Source organism: Vespula pensylvanica, chromosome 3 (assembly GCF_014466175.1).
Source record: "Vespula pensylvanica isolate Volc-1 chromosome 3, ASM1446617v1, whole genome shotgun sequence".
NCBI lineage: Eukaryota > Metazoa > Arthropoda > Insecta > Hymenoptera > Vespidae > Vespula > Vespula pensylvanica.
Window position 1 is genome coordinate 5,010,190 of NC_057687.1, and position 17,802 is coordinate 5,027,991.

General features: G+C 39.2%; 1 protein-coding gene across 4 annotated transcripts in view; it reads right to left on the bottom strand.

The window, feature by feature from the left end:
* Window positions 1-394: 394 nt before the first annotated feature.
* LOC122627618 overlaps window positions 395-17,802 on the bottom strand; it is a 46,972-nt gene continuing 29,564 nt past the window's right edge. Inside the window, exons 1-3 of one of the 4 annotated variants that reach the window (XM_043808879.1) lie at window positions 13,312-13,369; window positions 12,872-12,931; window positions 5,237-9,587 (exon numbers count right to left, since the gene is read on the bottom strand). In XM_043808879.1, the coding sequence (XP_043664814.1) occupies window positions 6,390-9,587; window positions 12,872-12,928 (3,255 nt within the window). In that variant the 5' untranslated portion in view covers window positions 12,929-12,931; window positions 13,312-13,369 and the 3' untranslated portion in view covers window positions 5,237-6,389. Of the gene's footprint in view, window positions 1,821-5,236; window positions 9,588-12,871; window positions 12,932-13,311; window positions 13,370-17,802 lie in introns of those variants that run through there. The other 3 variants (XM_043808877.1, XR_006326886.1, XM_043808878.1) reach the window with 3 other exon arrangements.

Sequence of the window (17,802 nt, forward strand, 5' to 3'; positions counted from 1 at the left end):
TCTCTTTCTTCATCCTCCGGCACCTTCTCCCGTCATACGCCGGCATTTCACGCTACCTCCAACTTCCTCACCAAGATTCTTATGCTCTACCTTCTACTCACACTCATCTCCTTTATCTTCTCCCCCTCTCTCTCTCTCTCTTTCTCTCTTTTTCTTTCTCGTCTTGATTTCCAGCGACGTTTTCTTTCCTTTTTTTCCTTTTCTTTTACTTCTTCTTCTTTTGCTCAAGGATTCTCGCTTCTCTCGAGACATCGAAGGCGGTACGACGTTTCCTCGCCCACCACGCCACTATGCATATTTCACTGATTTTTATGGAATTCCTCTTGGACTACTTCCTTCTTCTTATTCTTACGTTCTACCTTTCTTGTCACACTCTCTCTCTCTCTCTCTCTCTCTCTCTCTCTCTCTCTCTCTCTCTCTCTCTCGGTCTTTCTTCCGCGACATGACGTCGTACCACTTTCCTCCTCTTCCTTCATCCCACGGGAGGAGATTTCGTATGAGGATTTTCCGATTAACCTCACGGAGAAGCGTCGATCGATCAAGCGGAACAATGCACCGCGTGACGTCCATGAATTCAAAAAGATGCCTAGGGCTCCCGCTACGCGAGGGATCAACGATGGATCGAGAGAACTATAACGGTCCACGAGAGTTTGCATAGAAAGTGAAATAAGTGCGTTATCGTAATATCCCCAAGTCAAATAGCAAGGACTCGCTTGTTATTCTTATTCGACAGGCCAAGGATTATCTTATCGAGTTCATTGAGCATCGTATTCATAGTTTATTTCTTTATCTGACATCATTTCTTCTATTACTTGCGTTCGTATTAATCATTCGAAATAGAATTAACAACAATCACGAACAGCTCGACGTAAATGCGAGATTCTTTGAATCGTTGAAGTAAATTAACGATGTTTCAATGGCAAGATTGCGTACTCGAGGAACTCGAGAATCGTTTGATTTGGAAAGGTAACGCGACGTAATGTTATACAAATCGAATGTAGTCGACAGTATAAACGTGTTAACATCGGATTGACTCGACTAAGTTCGGCGCTAAATTTTACTCGAAAATCGAGTATAACGACGTCGGAGATATCTACGTAGTTAGATAGGTATTACGTATCTACCTATGTAGGTATTTCTCCTACGAATAAACCGGTTCAAATTTAATATCGGTCAATATCTCGTTTCGGTTTAAGCTTCACCGAAAGCGCAATGATGCGCATCTTCTCTCCCCCTTCTCGCTCCTGTCGCGCGTAAAGACTGATACGCCGATAAATTAATTAAACGAGCGAAACTGCGCGTCACTAATCTGGCTAACCTAATTAGATGGCACACACACATATATAATCGGACTCCGGTAAGGCACATCATTTGTCATATTCATCGACTCGTAATATTTCACAATTAACGGCAATTACTGTTCGACGCAGCAAGTGACATTTATTGCACGCTTGATGGTATTTCACATTCTAACAATAAGACGAGAACGTCGAGTTACCGTCCGTTCGCTGAATTGAATTCTACAACGTTACGCTTGATTCATAGACTGTATCGTGAAAATGAATACAAAGAAATGTTCCTCTTCGTATAACGCCTTCGTTCTCAGGAAAAATTTTTATTGCGAGAAATAATACGTTTATTTGCAAATTCAATGTATTAAAAATCTCGATCCCAATGAAGTTTCACGCAAGAAGGTCGTACCTCCTACCGTGAGGTCATCGAAATCATCTTATTAAACGTTTCCTTTCACCTTTCTCCGTTCACCGCAAAATCGACGCTCTCTCGTCTCGCTGAGCGCGCTCGATGAGCTGCTCGACGCTCTGGAAAGGAAACAAGATGCATATCTTCATCCTCGAAATTATTACAGGAAAGCGAATCTTAAGTGGATTGACCTTGATCTTTCTTTCAAGATCGTAAAGAGTTTAAAGGATGACAGGAGATTTATCTTGGAGCGTAACGAAAGCGTTAGAAATGCGATGGAATATTTACAATCGATGCGAATCGACCTATAGTATCGCGAGAAAAATTCTGATTCGTCATAGTAATCAATGCATTAATCGAATCGAATCAATGTGAAAACGTCGAAATTAACATAGTCATCATTTGTAATTTATTGCAAAATGATCGGTTTGTTCAGAAAGTTCTATTTCGTTTATTGTTAAGCTACAAAACAATTCGTTAATCCTAAAATAAATTACGAACAAACGACAATTTCTTTCCACGGTCTCGTCCATAACTATACCATCTCTAATTAAATTCGATGACAAGTGGTAATCTGTTACTCGTCATAAAAATTTTCTTGCAATTATGTTCAAAACTGAAAGATAAAAAGAAGAAAAAAAAAGAAAGAAAACACATGGTTTCTCGCACTAGCTTTTAATAACGACGATTATTCTCGAGCAAAACAATGGACAAGGAATATCTTATCCAAGAAAAGCAACACTCGCAAAACTGAACATCTGTTTTTGTTGTCGTCATTCGTTGCATCGTTTTTGCTCGTTAATGATCTTGACACGTTTTTCGCGTTTCGTGCTTGAAAGAGAATTCGTGTTCTCAAATTCTTCGAAAGAGATTTAAAAATCGTACGACGACGAGAGAGTAGAGGAAGGAAGAAGAACCTTCAGGAGAATATTATTCTTCGAACGTTCTACGAGAAACCTAAAGGGGAACATTGTCTTGGCGGATACTTTGCTGGTAACAACTATTCGCCGTTCGCAAGGAAGACAATCTTGCCTTTGGCGAAAGAGTCGAGTCGAGCCGACCAGCAACGATACGTCCGAGACTGTGTCTATCTCTATCTCTCTATTTCTCTCTTTCTCTCTCTCTCTCTCTCTCTCTCTCTCTCTCTCTCTCTCTCTCTCTTCTTCTTCTTCCATCCGGTTCATACTACGTATATACCGCCCCAGAGGCAACAACGTGCCTCTCGAGATCAGCACCGAGCGCTGTGTGTACCCACACGAATGCAGTATGGAAATAAAGCACTTCCAAGCTTCGCGAGAAATGCATACGTTCCTCCTGGCGCTTCGTAGCTACCCCAGCAAGAGCTACCCTTTTCTCTCGTCACCAAAAGCCTTTCGTTCTCGGTCACCAGCCACACGAGGAAGACGAATACCTGTCGAAGTATTCCTCTTTCCTTTCTCTCTCTCTCTCTCTCTCTCTCTCTCTCTCTCTCTCTCTCTCTCTCTCTCTCTCTCTCTCTTTCTCGATTAAAGCCTTCGTAAGAGAAGAAGAAAGTTCCTCACTAAAACGAAGTTCGGCTCGTCGCCAGCAGCAACGCCAGATCGGCCTTTGTCTTTCTCATCCCCGACCTTCGTCGTCGTCTTCGATGTAATCCCTTTCGCCGTGGAAGTCCTCTGAAAGAGGAGGACTTATCGATGGAGAGCTCTAGCGGCGTGCCCGAGTTACGAAAGTCGGAAGAGAAACTACTCACCATCGTCTTCGTTTTCCTCAACGGAAGGAACTTCTTCTATCCTTCTCCTACGACCACTATACTCGTTTCTCTATTCTCTTATACGACCAGAAGCCCTTTTTGAGAGAGACAACCTGGCCCTCGTAACTCCTTCCTCTTCCTTCTCCTTTTCTTCTTTTTTTTTTCTTCTCCTTCCTCTGACTCGGCGAGGCCGTAACGAGACAACGGGAAACAAAGTGAAGAAGTCAGCTTCCATTCGAGTACCACACGAAATGCGTTACTTTTTCCCAGTAACAATCACAGTGGGTACAATTTTTCTGAAGGGAAAACGATTTTACTTTCTCAATGTAATAACGTCACCTCGTTTCTTTTTCTCTTCTATGAAAAACCATTCGTTCTGTCGATGTAGTTGATCGTATTGGCCAATACGATCCTTCGTGTGAATCGTTCGACGACATCGTGCTAAGAAATAAAAATAAATTTCAGAAAGAAGAGAGAAGTTTAGCCTTGAAAGTATATACCAGACGACGTTTGCTCACGTGTGCTGACGTAGCGATGCGCATAATCAAAGACGCACATCTTTTACTCTCTTTTTTCTCTTCCTCTCGATATCCTCGACATCTTTTTTGTCCAAGTGAAAATAAAACAGTCCAACTTTATCTTGTTCAACTTATCGCGGCCAAGGAAATCCAGTAAGAAATATTTTTATCTTCTGGTAAGAATAAAAGAGAAAAAATTACAAAGTAGTTCTCAGTGAAAATCCATCACTATTTCCATAACAACTCTTGAGTTATCTTTAGACGTTTCGAATGTGGTGAGAAGTTAAAGAAGAAGGAAGATGGGCGTGTAAAGTTCCTAGAAAGCGAGAGAGTAATGGTTTTGAACGGACAGTGCTAACTACCCACACCGAGGCCGAACTAAGCGATAGTCTTTCATTTACATAACCATAATCCTACTTAGTGGTCGATGCCTAATTCCCTCATACGTATTCGTTTCTCCGTACCAGAATTCATGATATGTAAGTAGAGACATTACGTACAAATGTTCGCCGGAAGTACTTTTCTCTCGATGAATTCGATGATGACAGTTTTCTTATCGGAGAAATGATTTAAAGATTCTAATTATTTTCAATTTAATCATTTTCGATAATTTCTTCATTTTATGAAATACTCTAAACGAGTTTATTAACAAACTGCATATGGATTCGTAGGAAAATTGGATGTGTATAGGATAATCAATAAAACGAGAGGAAGCTGTCTATTTACAAGGTATTCGTGTATTTACACGCGTGTTCGCGCGATGTATAAAAAAAAAAATAATAACACACACATACACACAGACATATACATCGGACGAGTGATTTTCAGTGATCTCTCGTTGTGGACAAACATCGGGCCCCCTTGTATCGGAGCTCTCTTCTCTTTGTACAGAAAAAAAAATAAATTAATCGATAAAAAAATATGGTGCACGCGAAATAAGAGTAAAGTGGACGTGCTTTATGGCTTGGCAATAGCGTCACTACATAGTTATTATACTTCGTAACAATGAGCGTCTTTCTCGAAAAGCACACGCTCTATTTATTTTATGCATCTAAGATGTATCACTGAATTATGCATAACTATTCGCTGATCAACACCGTGAAGAAAGGTATCGAAGGATGTAGTAACAAATTGTCTGAGAATTCTGACTATTCGGAGAGAGCATACAAAAATTCTGTAGTTTCAAAATAAAATTCATTGCAATTTTTTAAACGCAAAAGTAAGCAAAATGTGATACATGTATGTACGTACATATACATATATACGTATCACACATATATATATATATATATATACACATATATCGCTTGAAAAGGAACGAGTTCACAGAACGAAGAAACATGTTCTATGGGAGACACGATTTTCGCGGTTACCGAGGGACTGCTAACTGAGATTTTGAACTTTCACCTTGAACGAAGGAGGTTCGAGCGTGTACCGGCGTATAATCGGCGAACGTTAGAGAGCGACGGTAACACACATTTCACGACGGCGAGTCAAAGCCCGTACCCCGATAACCTAGATTCGTCGATCGAAAGTGCGACATGGAGTTGATTCTCCTAAAGATCACGAGTCGGTTCGTTTCATCTTTCGATTTCTTCTCTTCTTTGAAGGGGCATACCAAAATTCGTAGACGTTTAAACGAGAATGAAGAATCGACAAATCTCCCTTAATCATTAACTTTCTTTTTTCTCTACACATAGCCTCTCTCTCTCTCTCTTATTTGACCTAGAATAGATAAATGTATCGAAGAGGAGACACGTTAGCTTCAGGCCACATAGCTTGAAGCATCTTTGATATTTAGTATATCGCAATTAAGTTTGTCCTGATAATAGGACCTGCTTTCTCAAAATTTCTCGGTGAAAGAAAGAAAATAAATAAAGAATGGTATTAGAACGATAATGATACTTTAAACTTTCTAAGAATACTCGTAACACCCGAGTAACTCGAGGTGAGATGTTCTTAAGTAAGCAGATTATTCATCTAATAACCTGTTATCGATACATTAGCCAACGCGTAATTATCACTTTCCCTCTTTCCAAAAGCAAACGAGAAAGAGTGTTGAACAAACTCCTCCTCGATTCTTTTCTCACTTCTCTCATGTTCTACTCGGATTACTTCAAGTGGTATTTCAACGACGCGTTTAATACGAATCGATCAGTGACTATCGTGTTCCTCGTTTCGTTTTCGCTACGAACGAAGCACGTCTTCTTATTCCTTTAGGATATCTTTGATCTTCCAACACGATCGAAGACAATAACGGAGCACCATAAATCTAAAATCTAACACAGAGTTATAGTTTCGATAAAAATCGTTAGAAAAGAAATCTAAATTAGCATATCTTGATATCGAAAGTAACGACACAATTTTCTCTTAGCGCGCATTTAGATGATTTTCACAGGCACACTATTTCACGAAAAAGTTCAGGAAGATATCGTTTCACTCTATTGATTCTTTACGGAGATCGAAGTATCCGCTTGTTTCTCCGCTTTGCTCACAGATCTCGTATCCTTTCTCGTATTATCCACGTATTGATTATTAAAGAACAAAGCGATAGCTTCGTTTTTAGATGAATTTCCTTCGTCGTTATTGGACGTTTGACCACTTCTATCGCTGACTTGTCGAATAAGTTGATTTATCTCTTCGTCCTCCTTATTTTGAATCGTAATATAGTGTCCATTCTGATGGGAGATGCTGTTAGATCCAGACAATTGATCATTATGAACTTCTTCCAATGGTTGAGACTGAGGTGGACCTTGAAGTTCGACTCGACCTTGATCCGGTTGCTCGATCGCCGCAAGAATATCTTGAAGAAGGCCATTTGAAAGAACCTGATCGTGTCTTATGCTACCGTCAGAATTCTCCGTTCCTAATCCACCATCAGCAGGTTGAATTTGTAGAGTGTACGTGCCTTTTGATCCCTGAATTTGGAAACCATTTGGTCCTTCGGCAGTTAAACCTTGTGCTAGAGCTAATGCTTGGCTCCCTTCGTCAGTCTTCAAGTATTGACTAGCATCCACCTCGTTCGAACTAAGACTCTTAGGCTCGCCATAACCTTGAGCCGTTAAGCTAGCTGTCAAGGCCTCGGCAGAGGTTCCATGCTGGTGCAACGGTATTCCAGAAGAGAAGGAACTTTGGGATGGACTAGAAGGTGAAGAAGAAGAAGAAAAAGAAGACGATGATGACGATGACGATGACGATGATGACGAAGAGGAAAGAGATAAAATATTCTTCACTCCGGAAGTCGACGAGTGAACGTGATCATTACTTTGAACGTCCGAATCGATCGCTTGATTCGATGATTCGTAAGAAACGCCTATTGGATTTCCGTAACTATCTTTCAAACCGACTTTCTGTTGCTCGTAATTCTCCAAGTCTAACGTATTTACAGGTGGTGCAATATACGAATTCAAGGAATCCGAAAGCGAAGGTAGAGCTGGTGATTTCAGTAAAGAATTATCTTCCTCTTCTGTCGAACTTGGTAACGCTGAAAGAGCAGAAGGTGGCAATAAATGATTGGTACCCTTGTCAAATCCAAAGTCCGTGCCACTGTTGAACTGCTGATAATTACAATCACCAGAAGGTATCGTTAGAGGTGGATTTATCACGGGTGTTCCATAAACGCTGGTCAGACCATTTCCTATTCCATCGTAAAGATTTGTACCAAAGCCGTTCGACGTGAAACCGAATGTAGAAGCTGGTCCAAAATTGGGTGCACCATAGGTGGGAACCGGAGCTGGCGTGTTAAAATCCGTAAAAGATAATGGAGTTCCGTATTGCGCATTGGGTGCAGCCATTGGAGAATTTAAACTGTGAGAATTGAATTTGCCGAAAGATCCACTGTTAGAGAAGATGTTCGATAAGGAATGATCGGATTCAGATGATTGATGAAAAGAAAGAGGAGCGTTCAAACTAGGTAGCTGAGGACCGAACGATAGATGAGGAGCGTGTGATTTAATTGGCTTTGTCAGATCAATAGGAGGTAACGATGGAAGATAACGATGAAGATTGGATATCAGTGCTATGGGAACTGGCTCTCGAAATTTGATCGGTTCTCGATTTCTAGGTGGTATTAAAGATGCTGGCGGTGACGAAGGTGGACCGTGTAATCTAAAATGTCCGTGAAATCTATGATGATGCGAGCCATGTTTCTGAAAAGAAGTACCGAAAAATCCAAACGGTGGGAAGGTTGGTCCAGTTCGACCAGATTGAGCTGTTGGATATGGTCCATCTGGTGAGTACGAAGAGAGTGGTGGTGCTGCATAAGAATCAGTAGGTGGTGGAAGCAAAGAACCGCCAACGATTCCATTGAGCTTTCCAAAATTAACTGGTGATAATCCCGGTAGTTGTTGCAAGGTGATATCGTTCACATTATGATCTCCGTGAGATTCTCCCTTTCCAAATGAAACATCGTGAGGCGATTCATCCAGTTCTTGCAACGGTAATACAGAAAGTCCCGAATTCGAGTCCCCATCGATGTTTAGAGACGTTGACGAGTGTTCATACGAGGAAACACCAGAATTGCTTCCGTGAGACAAACTTTGAAGATCCGAGGTCAAAGATTCAGTATTGGGCAGCAACTCAAAACCCACAGTTTTCACTATCGAAAGAGAGTCCGAGTTTCCAACGTTGTATTTCAAGTTTGATTGCTGATGACTGTGTTGATGATGATTCGAATGGAAAGAGGAGGATGATGAAGACGATGTGTGAGTATGCGAACTATGATCACCGTCGTACACTGGCAACGGTGGTGGAGGCAATCCATTTTTATCGCCAGAGGATTCACGGACGGAAGTTTGCAGATGTTGAGCTTCTGGATTAGTGATGGGTACACCGTAAGAGTCACTGGGCACGTTCGGATTCGTCGTATCTTCGACGTACTTAAGACGATGGCCATCGGAGGACGAATATTGTTTCAACGGTGGTCCTTGTTGTTTTTGATTAGCGAGTCCAGCTATGGGCTGCCATCCATCGTACATTATATCAGGTGGAGTGGGAGGTGCTGGAACTCCTGCGGGAGGTGGAGGTGGTGGTCCATGAATATTAGCATTGCTCAACTCGTACTGAATAGGTAATTGAGGAGGTGGTAGAGGAGGAGGTGGTCCATACTCTGGATTCACTGGAAGAGGAAGCGGTTCGGGTCGTGGTCGATAAGATTCGATGGATACAGGAATGGGTGGTCCATGTCCAGACTTAACGGGACCCAAATGATTTGGCAAAGACGATACTGGTGGGAAACCGGCGAGTGGAGGCGTGTTCAACTTTAACGGTGGTCCATACTGTGGTTTTGGTGGTCTAAACGAAGGGAAGGAAAGCAGCGGCGGTCCGAAGTGCTGTTTTAGCGGAGCAAAGTGAAGCTTCGTTGAGCCAAAAGTTTGTTTTGGTGGCCCGTAATGAGGTTTAATGTTTAACGGTGGTCCGTAGACTGGTGCTGGCCCATTGAAACCACCATTCACCGATACAATCGGTGGTCCATAGTCGTCGGCGGGTGGTCCATAAGAGTTACTTATCCTTTCGTTGGCTTTTATCTCATTTTTCTTCTCCTCGGGGTTCTCGCTGGGCGATGCTTGCGGCAACGCCTTGTTTACCACCGCTCCTACGTGCTGACCGATCAGCAGCGCGCAAACCAGCACGATTGTCATCTATAATCAAAATAGGTCACCTGGGATTGGACGAAGGAATAATAGAGTAGAAGCAATGAGAAATGAGATAGCTGCTTTATTTGAAAACTTTCGTAATGACTGTGCTTCCATTAAACCTCTCGTGTATGGTGCATCGTATTAAATATAGAATTCGTTAAGTTCTTTAATTTTTAAATAATAATTCACCCAGTTAACAACGAATTTTCTTTCTTAAATTGAATGCGATGTATATCATGTGTTTCCCATACTAACATAAATATACACTAGTAGGTCTAATCATCTCGACGCTTCATAAGCCATGAGATACTGAGTGAGCCTTTAGCTCACATAAAGTGAGCTCATAGTCTCCGAGGTACGAACGTACGTGAAAATTATGTAAACCTCCATTTACTTACAACACGCTTTAGATGCGTACGCGTGTGAATAATTTCATTACACGGAAAGATATCACGCGATCTGTAACGAAATACACGACGTTCGTGCTGAAGTCCCAGGAAGATAGAATTTCCTTCGACATGTCGAGTAGTAAAAGGGAGAAATGAATGATCGCCTTAGAGGAATCTAATGCGGCTAATTACAGTCAGTAGGACAAAGTGAAAATGTAAGTTAGTATACTATTTATTGTCTATCCTGATTAGCGCTGCTTTCATTAAAGTAAAATGTGTAGATATGTGTTCCAATTAAATTTAAAGAGGCAACCCATCTCTAATCGTTTCGTTTTAGATGTAAAATTCATACTATTAGAACTATTAGATTGCGACGAATAATACCCTCAACCTATCATTTTTGTCACGTCTCTACCATAACGAAGCCGTTAGAAAGTATTATCGCTACAAGCATTATACGGGTAGCCAACGATATAATCGTAAAATAACTACGATGCTTTCTTTAATAATGTTCGTGGTTTATGTTCAAACGACGAAAGACAATAAGTAAAGAAGTTTTGACGGGAGGAATAACGATCGATCAACAGCTATTTTCCTTGGCCATGCAGAAAATTATTTCCGTATTAAGTTTGACATGAGGCTTTCTTCACAACCTCGACTCATCAAGATCTTCTTCTTTCGTTTATGGACGTACAAGAACAACGACGACGTCGTTTTACCTGACGGTGAAATTAATCTCGAGGACAATAGAAACTTTCTTATTTTTCTAACGAAGTTAGGTCGCCAACGTCACTTTCGACCATCGGCGGTAAAGTTTAATACCATTTTCATGATTATACATTATTTACGAGACACTACCATTACCGAGTCTATCTCATAGTTCGATCGGACATTTACGTAAGAAAAACGGAAGTAACGATCGCTCTGTAAGACTGGTACGGTAGTCTGTCGAGCGAAATGGTATCGACACTATTTATATCAATTTTACGAGATCGTTCGTAACAAATGGAGACACTAGGTATCACGCGATACAAGATGTACTTTCAGTGGTAGAAGTAAGTCGAAACGTGTCTCTCATAAGCTCGTCAACGACACTGAGAATCCAACATAAGTGCGTTTAAAGTGGCACGTTGGCCGAGATGCAAGGCTAACGCGATAAACCATACTTTCTCCTAAGAGCATCCGTAAGAAATATTCGCGGGGTCGGGTATACTTTAACTTGACGTTTTAGTAAAATTCATTACCTCGATTCGCTGCATCATCTTGCTCTTTCTAACAAAAAAAAAAAAAAAAAAAAAATAAGAAAAAGATAAAAAAAATAACTTGTAAAGGAAGCTTTCGCACAATAATTAACTAAACTAAGATTACAGTTGTGCAATTAAAATAAACACGTGCCACTTTTCTTTCGCATGAAACTTTCAATGGATTCTTAAGCAACGTGAAATTATACACACGATCGATCTCTATTTCCTGGTATTCTACCTACTTTTTGCTAAAACGAAGATAAGAAAACTTGCGCCGATTGAAAATGAAATTCTCCCGTTTTAAAAGATATCGAAGATTAAATGATACGCTGATCGAGAAGATATTAAAGGAAGAATTTTTTGCTTCATTTCTATTATGGATGACATGTTAATGTCCAAGGATAAGAAAAAACTATTTATTGCGTAGAATTTAAAGAAAAAAAAAGCTATTTGCATCAAAGAGGACTTTGAAGGATTCGAGATAATTGATTCGAAGGTTCGATTTAAGAGAACTCAACTTCTCACGAATTCACTTTCGAAAAGTCATTCGCATTAATAAAGAGAACTAAGGTGAAGGTCTTTCCACATCCTACTTTTCTGTATACACATACACACATACACACACAAGCTATGATAAGCTCACAGTCAGAACAGTTTGGCTCGCATGTCCCACGAACATAAAGGGTCTGCATGTGCGAATCGTAGTTTAGGCGTAGGTCGTGCATAAGGTTGGTAGGTAGATAGGTAGGTAGGTAGGTAGGTAGGTAGGTAGGTAAGCGAACGTGTTCGTGCTACCGTTGTGACTGGGTCAAACGCCTCCTTCATGCATAGTCATATACTCTAATCACGTACGACGTGTGCGTAACATCGTGGCAAACCTTAGACGCTTCTTATCGGACGATTCGATGCACAAAATTGCCATTAATTTCCTTTCCTTCCGGCTAAGCACATTCACTTTTCAACGTTCCATCGTTCAATTTTTAGATATTTAATGCTTCCTCGTTTTATTTATTACCGTTTTATCTCACGAACAATTTTTAAAGAATATTAAAATCTAAAATCGTTCTTTTTTATGAACACCATTTTACGACGTTATCTTCAGGGATATAAATTAATTCAAGACAGATTTACAAATTGGATAGTTTATCAACTAGAAAATTGATCAACCAATATTGATGGCCGATAAAAAACGAAAACTTAATTTCTTGTTAATAATATACTTACGTTGTAACAATACAAATTACAATTTTTATTTTTTTTAATTTTGACAGAATTTTAAAAAATCCCGAAACTATGGAACGTTCAAAAATTACTTACGACTCGTTTTAATCCCACAAGTTTACTTAGTCATTCACTTTCTCTTTTAAAAGAGATTACACCAACAAATAAATCATTCCTTCAAAAGGAAATAAAAGATGAAAATGAATTTTAGAGACCGAACACCGTTTGTTATTATTTTAACGTTGTCGAAGGAAGCACAGTCAAGACGAATTCAGATATCTACGCTCGTGAATCGGAAAAGTATGGAATCGAGACTTTCTTTACGATTCGATTCGTATTGAGCGAGTGAGAAGGTGAAGGCCGCGTTGCGGAAATGGAAGAGAAAAAGGAAGAGAGAAAAGAAAGGAAAGAAGGCGGAACGCCGGTCACTTACCTTTACTTCGAACATGGCACCGTAACAACTGTAAAAACTTGTGTTCGCACTGCACATAAACTAAAAAAATATATATAATTTTATATATATATATAATTTATATATATATATATATATATGTATATATATATATATATAAACGGCACTGTTTATATAATCTAAAACTGGTCGTTTCCTTTCTTCAATTTCCGTTACTTGATAATAAAATAAAAGAAAAAGAAAAAGAAAAAAGAACTAGAAGAAGAAAACGACGAAGAAAAGGAAAATCCTCGTCTTCGTCTCTTTCCCGCGCTGTTATCGAACGTAGCGCGTGTTATGCTCGATCATTCATGTCACGAGCACCATCTTTCTCCCACGGTAAAATAAACAAAAAAATTACGAAGGAGAATACAAGGAGACACCACGACGCGATTGTAGGAAGAACGAAAAAATGTTCAGACCCGTAGGAGGCCTCTGCTTATATAGACTCCCGTAGAGGGGTACCGATGTGGAGAGCCATTGCCGTTGTTGATGAAGTCGCCGATGAGGAGCGTGCACGAGGAGCGACGGGCCGGTTGAATCGAAGAAAGGAGTCGAGTAGTGGTAGCAGGACCAACGAGAGAAGCCCGAGAAAGAGAGAGAGAAAGAGAAAGAGAAAGAAAGAGAGAGAAAGAGAGAAGTCAGGCCAGTTGGAGAGGGAAACCTCCTCATCGTATATCGCTTAAAAATTCTCTTTGTAGAGAAAGTAGGCTATAGGCCCTGTCTTTTCCTCGAAGACGTCGAAGATGCGCCGGTTATCGGCATCACTAGTATTCTTCGTTTCACGATACTATATGTTCGACACTGAGAAAGAACAAAGCAAAAAACCTAAAGATAAATCTCCGAGGTGTGGTATGTTTCCTGTCTCTTGTACGACATTATAAGTTCGTCGTGAGGATATTTTCTTTTTTCTTTTACCTTTGATAGTCCAAATTAACGGATGAAATAACAATGCGAGGATGAGAGAAAAGAGAAAGACGGTATTAACAGAGCTGCTTTTCATTTTCCTCTCTGAGAGGAAACCAGATAGGGAACAGCTGTTATCCTCGAAATATCTTTTGGAGATTACGTGGCAACATATGAAACTGCTCATTAGCTAGAATTCCTTATTGCAACAATTAATTTAGTAGAAATTTTTATGATGCACATCAGATAGGATGAGAGAAACAGAGAGAGAGAGAGAGAGAGAGAAAGGGCGAGTAAATAATTCGTAATTGCTCCTATCGCATAAAATATGAGTAGCTGGCCAAACGTTTGATATTTTCATAAACACTCTGTCAAGTATCCCATCCAATTTGCATCCAATTAATCGCGCGAGACCAAATTGTCGCGACTAATTGCCTCGGCGGGCGACGTGCTGCTCCTCCTACGCGGTAAAAAGATTAATTATTATGGATCGTAGCATCATTGTGTGCGCGAACGCAATGCCGACGATGCGGGGAGCGCTCGAAACAAATCGACGTTTAATTGATATTATAATAAAACAAAACGAGCTACCTTCGGTGCGTCATCGATCCTGCTAGCCAATTATTTCTAACCGACGTTTGCTCGATAATACCCTATCTATTGTATTCGTGATTTTGATAAGACAACAATAATAAAATGTAAAAAAGGAATAGTATAGCAAATTGTATTTTATTTACAATGATAAAGAAAAAAAAATAAAAGCGTATATTCGCTTGAACATTCAAAAAAAATTCATATCAAATTCAAAAAAAAGGATTCTACAACACGAGTACGAGATCATTGAAAAGTTTCGAGGATGTCCTACAAAACGAGCGACTTACTTGCAAAAGAAAATACTTCGATGCACGGTTTGCAATTAATCCTCGTACGAGCAAGAGAAAGAGAATAGAAACGATCCTCCGCAAGATTCACAATGGTGCAAAAAAAACGCGTCCCGTTTCTCAGCTTTGCGTGCCTTATACGAGAACGTCAAAGTTGAACAAGTAAAGGAACGAGTAAACGAACGAGTTCTCTGAGATGGTCTACGATGTATAACGAAGCTGAGCGATGTCATAACGGGGTCCTATCAAGACTCTTCTCCGTAAACGGTCTTCGATGTCTTCTCTTTTAACTCGTTTTTCCTTTTCCTTTTTCCTCCTCTTCGTCTTTCTCCTCCTTCTCCTTTTCCTTCTTCTTCTTCTTCTTTTTCTTCTTTGCTTCTTTTTCTTCTTCACGAATCTCGGTCAGTGTCAAGAGCAAACAAAATTCAACAACGTAGGCAGCTTGCAACGAATTTGCTCGCTTTTGTGCAACTCGTACGTGTCACGAAGTTAAAAAGCTGCACGTGTGTCGGTAGCACTCTGTTGAGATCCATTACAATGACATCAATAATTCAAAGCAAGAGAGCAACGTCCCTGTCGACCTAAGTTTTCCTATACTTATTCTCGTTCTTTTTATCCCTCTTTCTCTCTCTCTCTCTCTCTCTCTCTCTCTCTCTCTTCCTTTCTCTTTCTCTCTTCCTCATGTATATTTTATATTTTCTTTAACTTCTATATTAATTTTTTTAATTATACCGTCTCCTTTAGTTTATCCAACATGACTGTATCACTTCTTTCTTTTTAATATTTTCAAATTTTGTTTTCTCTCTTATATTAATAAAAATACTGTTCACTGTGAAATTCACTACTGCATATTTGAGAAAAGCTCGAAGTAACGAGCAAGCCGCAAACAAAATTGTTTTCACCGGAAATCTCGTAACTATGCAAAAGTCTCTCACAGTAAGGATGGTTCGCGTAAGGACACCGGGAATTAATCGTCCAACGACGAGTCTACGAGTCGTGAGAGAAAGAACTTTTTCCTTCTACTTCAACCCTCTTTTTCTTTTCTCCTTGGCTCTTTTACTCGAGGACGACTTTCTTTCTCTCCAGCAGGCCTCCCTATCCACATTATTTAAACGGACGTCGACGGAAGGACCGGTATTGCGAGCTTAGATAGAAACATTTGCAGTTGGAGTCCTGTGATAAAGTCGTCGCGATCTTAACTTTAAACGACTTCTTTTCTTTTCTCTTACTATTCTTAATTTTCTATTCTTTCTATTTTATTTTAAAAGAAAAAGAAAGAATACCTATAATCAACGCCGATAATTTTTAAGAAGACAAATCATTGATAAAAATGAAACAATCAAGTAAGATGGAAAGCAAGATTTTCCTCGAAAATATTTAGAAGAAACTTTTAAGGAAAGAGGAATGAAGCTAAAGGCATACATATTGCGTCGAGTCAGGAAAGTACATACTTTAATGAAAAAGAAGAGAGAAAGAAGAGGATTCCAGACATCGGATTATCTTTAAAGCGTTTATAATCTTAACCTTTCGAAATAGTGTCGTATTTGCATTCTCTCTCTTTCTCTCTCTCTCTCTTTCTGTCTTCTTTTACTTCTTCAAGGATCATTTAATACTAATAAAGATGAAGTCAGAGATGGATGTAATTCTTAATTTTATTTTTTGAAAAGGACAACCAAATTGTTAAGAATAAACAAGTTGATACGATCGATTATTCGTAATTATTACTCTTTAAGAGAAAGTTGCATCGTTTCAAATGATCCAGTCAAGCTGAATCTATCTATATAACCATTTCCGAGCTGTTACATGCAGAGTTCGTTGACCCATCGAATTACACGTGGTGCAGTGAATCTCCTAACCATGTAATACCTAAGGTACGAGTCATTCGATAACTTCGGATCAGTTTATCAAAGAGATACGCATTATGTAATTTATTTCATTCTAGTATTTACCGTTAAACTCGCTTTCAAATTATGGAGAAGGTGATCGTTGATAAAAGAGATTCATTCGGTAAAAAAGTGAATTATTACGTCATAGTACTTGTACTTGAGACTTGCCTGTTCGTCAAGTAAGGTACAAATAACAGATAAAAAATATATATACGAGTATATACATACATATAAACGCAACATTTTCCCCTAAGAATATATTACATCTCATCATTTACATAGTGACATTTAGAAAGACATGCCTTTCTTATTCGAAAGCGAATAAGTGTTACCAGAAACGTATATTACTATTTATCACCATCACTTTTCCAAACTAAACAAGCGATAAATATTCAGATCGAAGGAACATTTTTATGTTTAAATATTTGCTGTAAAAGTCGTAATTTCATTAACGGAAGATGTATATATATATATATATATATATATATATATATATATATTTTAGTAGTTAAAAGGAAAAAAATCGTTTTTATGACCAAAGCTACGAAAGGGAAGGCAATGGTGAACGCAGGAAACTCATGGTCAAGGTGAATGCTCTCAAGATATTAGAGTTTTAGGGTCACGTGGATCGGAATGCGCGCAGGTGCGGCAGCATCTTGTATCGCCAGGTGAAACTTTCTTTATTTCTTTCTTCCTTTCCTCCGAGGTCAACTCACCGCGTGACATGCGTCCGGAGAAATCATCGAAGAAATTTTTATCAAACATTTCTCTCTCGTATAATCGTTCCTACTTTAAACTTGGATAATTTAGAACTCATTAATCAAGAATTGAGATTAATTTCTCGATAAAGCTCGCCAAAGTAGCAACAGGACCAACGATTCCCTTCCTTATCATCGTAACGTGAAAACTGGTATTGTTATCCCAATAAATATCGCATGCATAAATTAAGTGCCATTAATATCACATTAGCCGGTCATATATATCCTGATGCAATTATCGATAAGCACTCCTGCTCGAATGTACATAGTTACGTATGTATACATATATAGGATTATCAATGGGACAAGCATGTTACTTGGAATATCTTCAGCAAATATTTTTTTAGTTTATTAACTTGTTTTCACATTTTCGTCGGCAATTTTGGCAATCAATCCTATTTGAATGATATAATGATAGCACAATATATGTACATGGTAAATATTTATAAATACAGATTGCAGGAATATCATTATCGATTTAT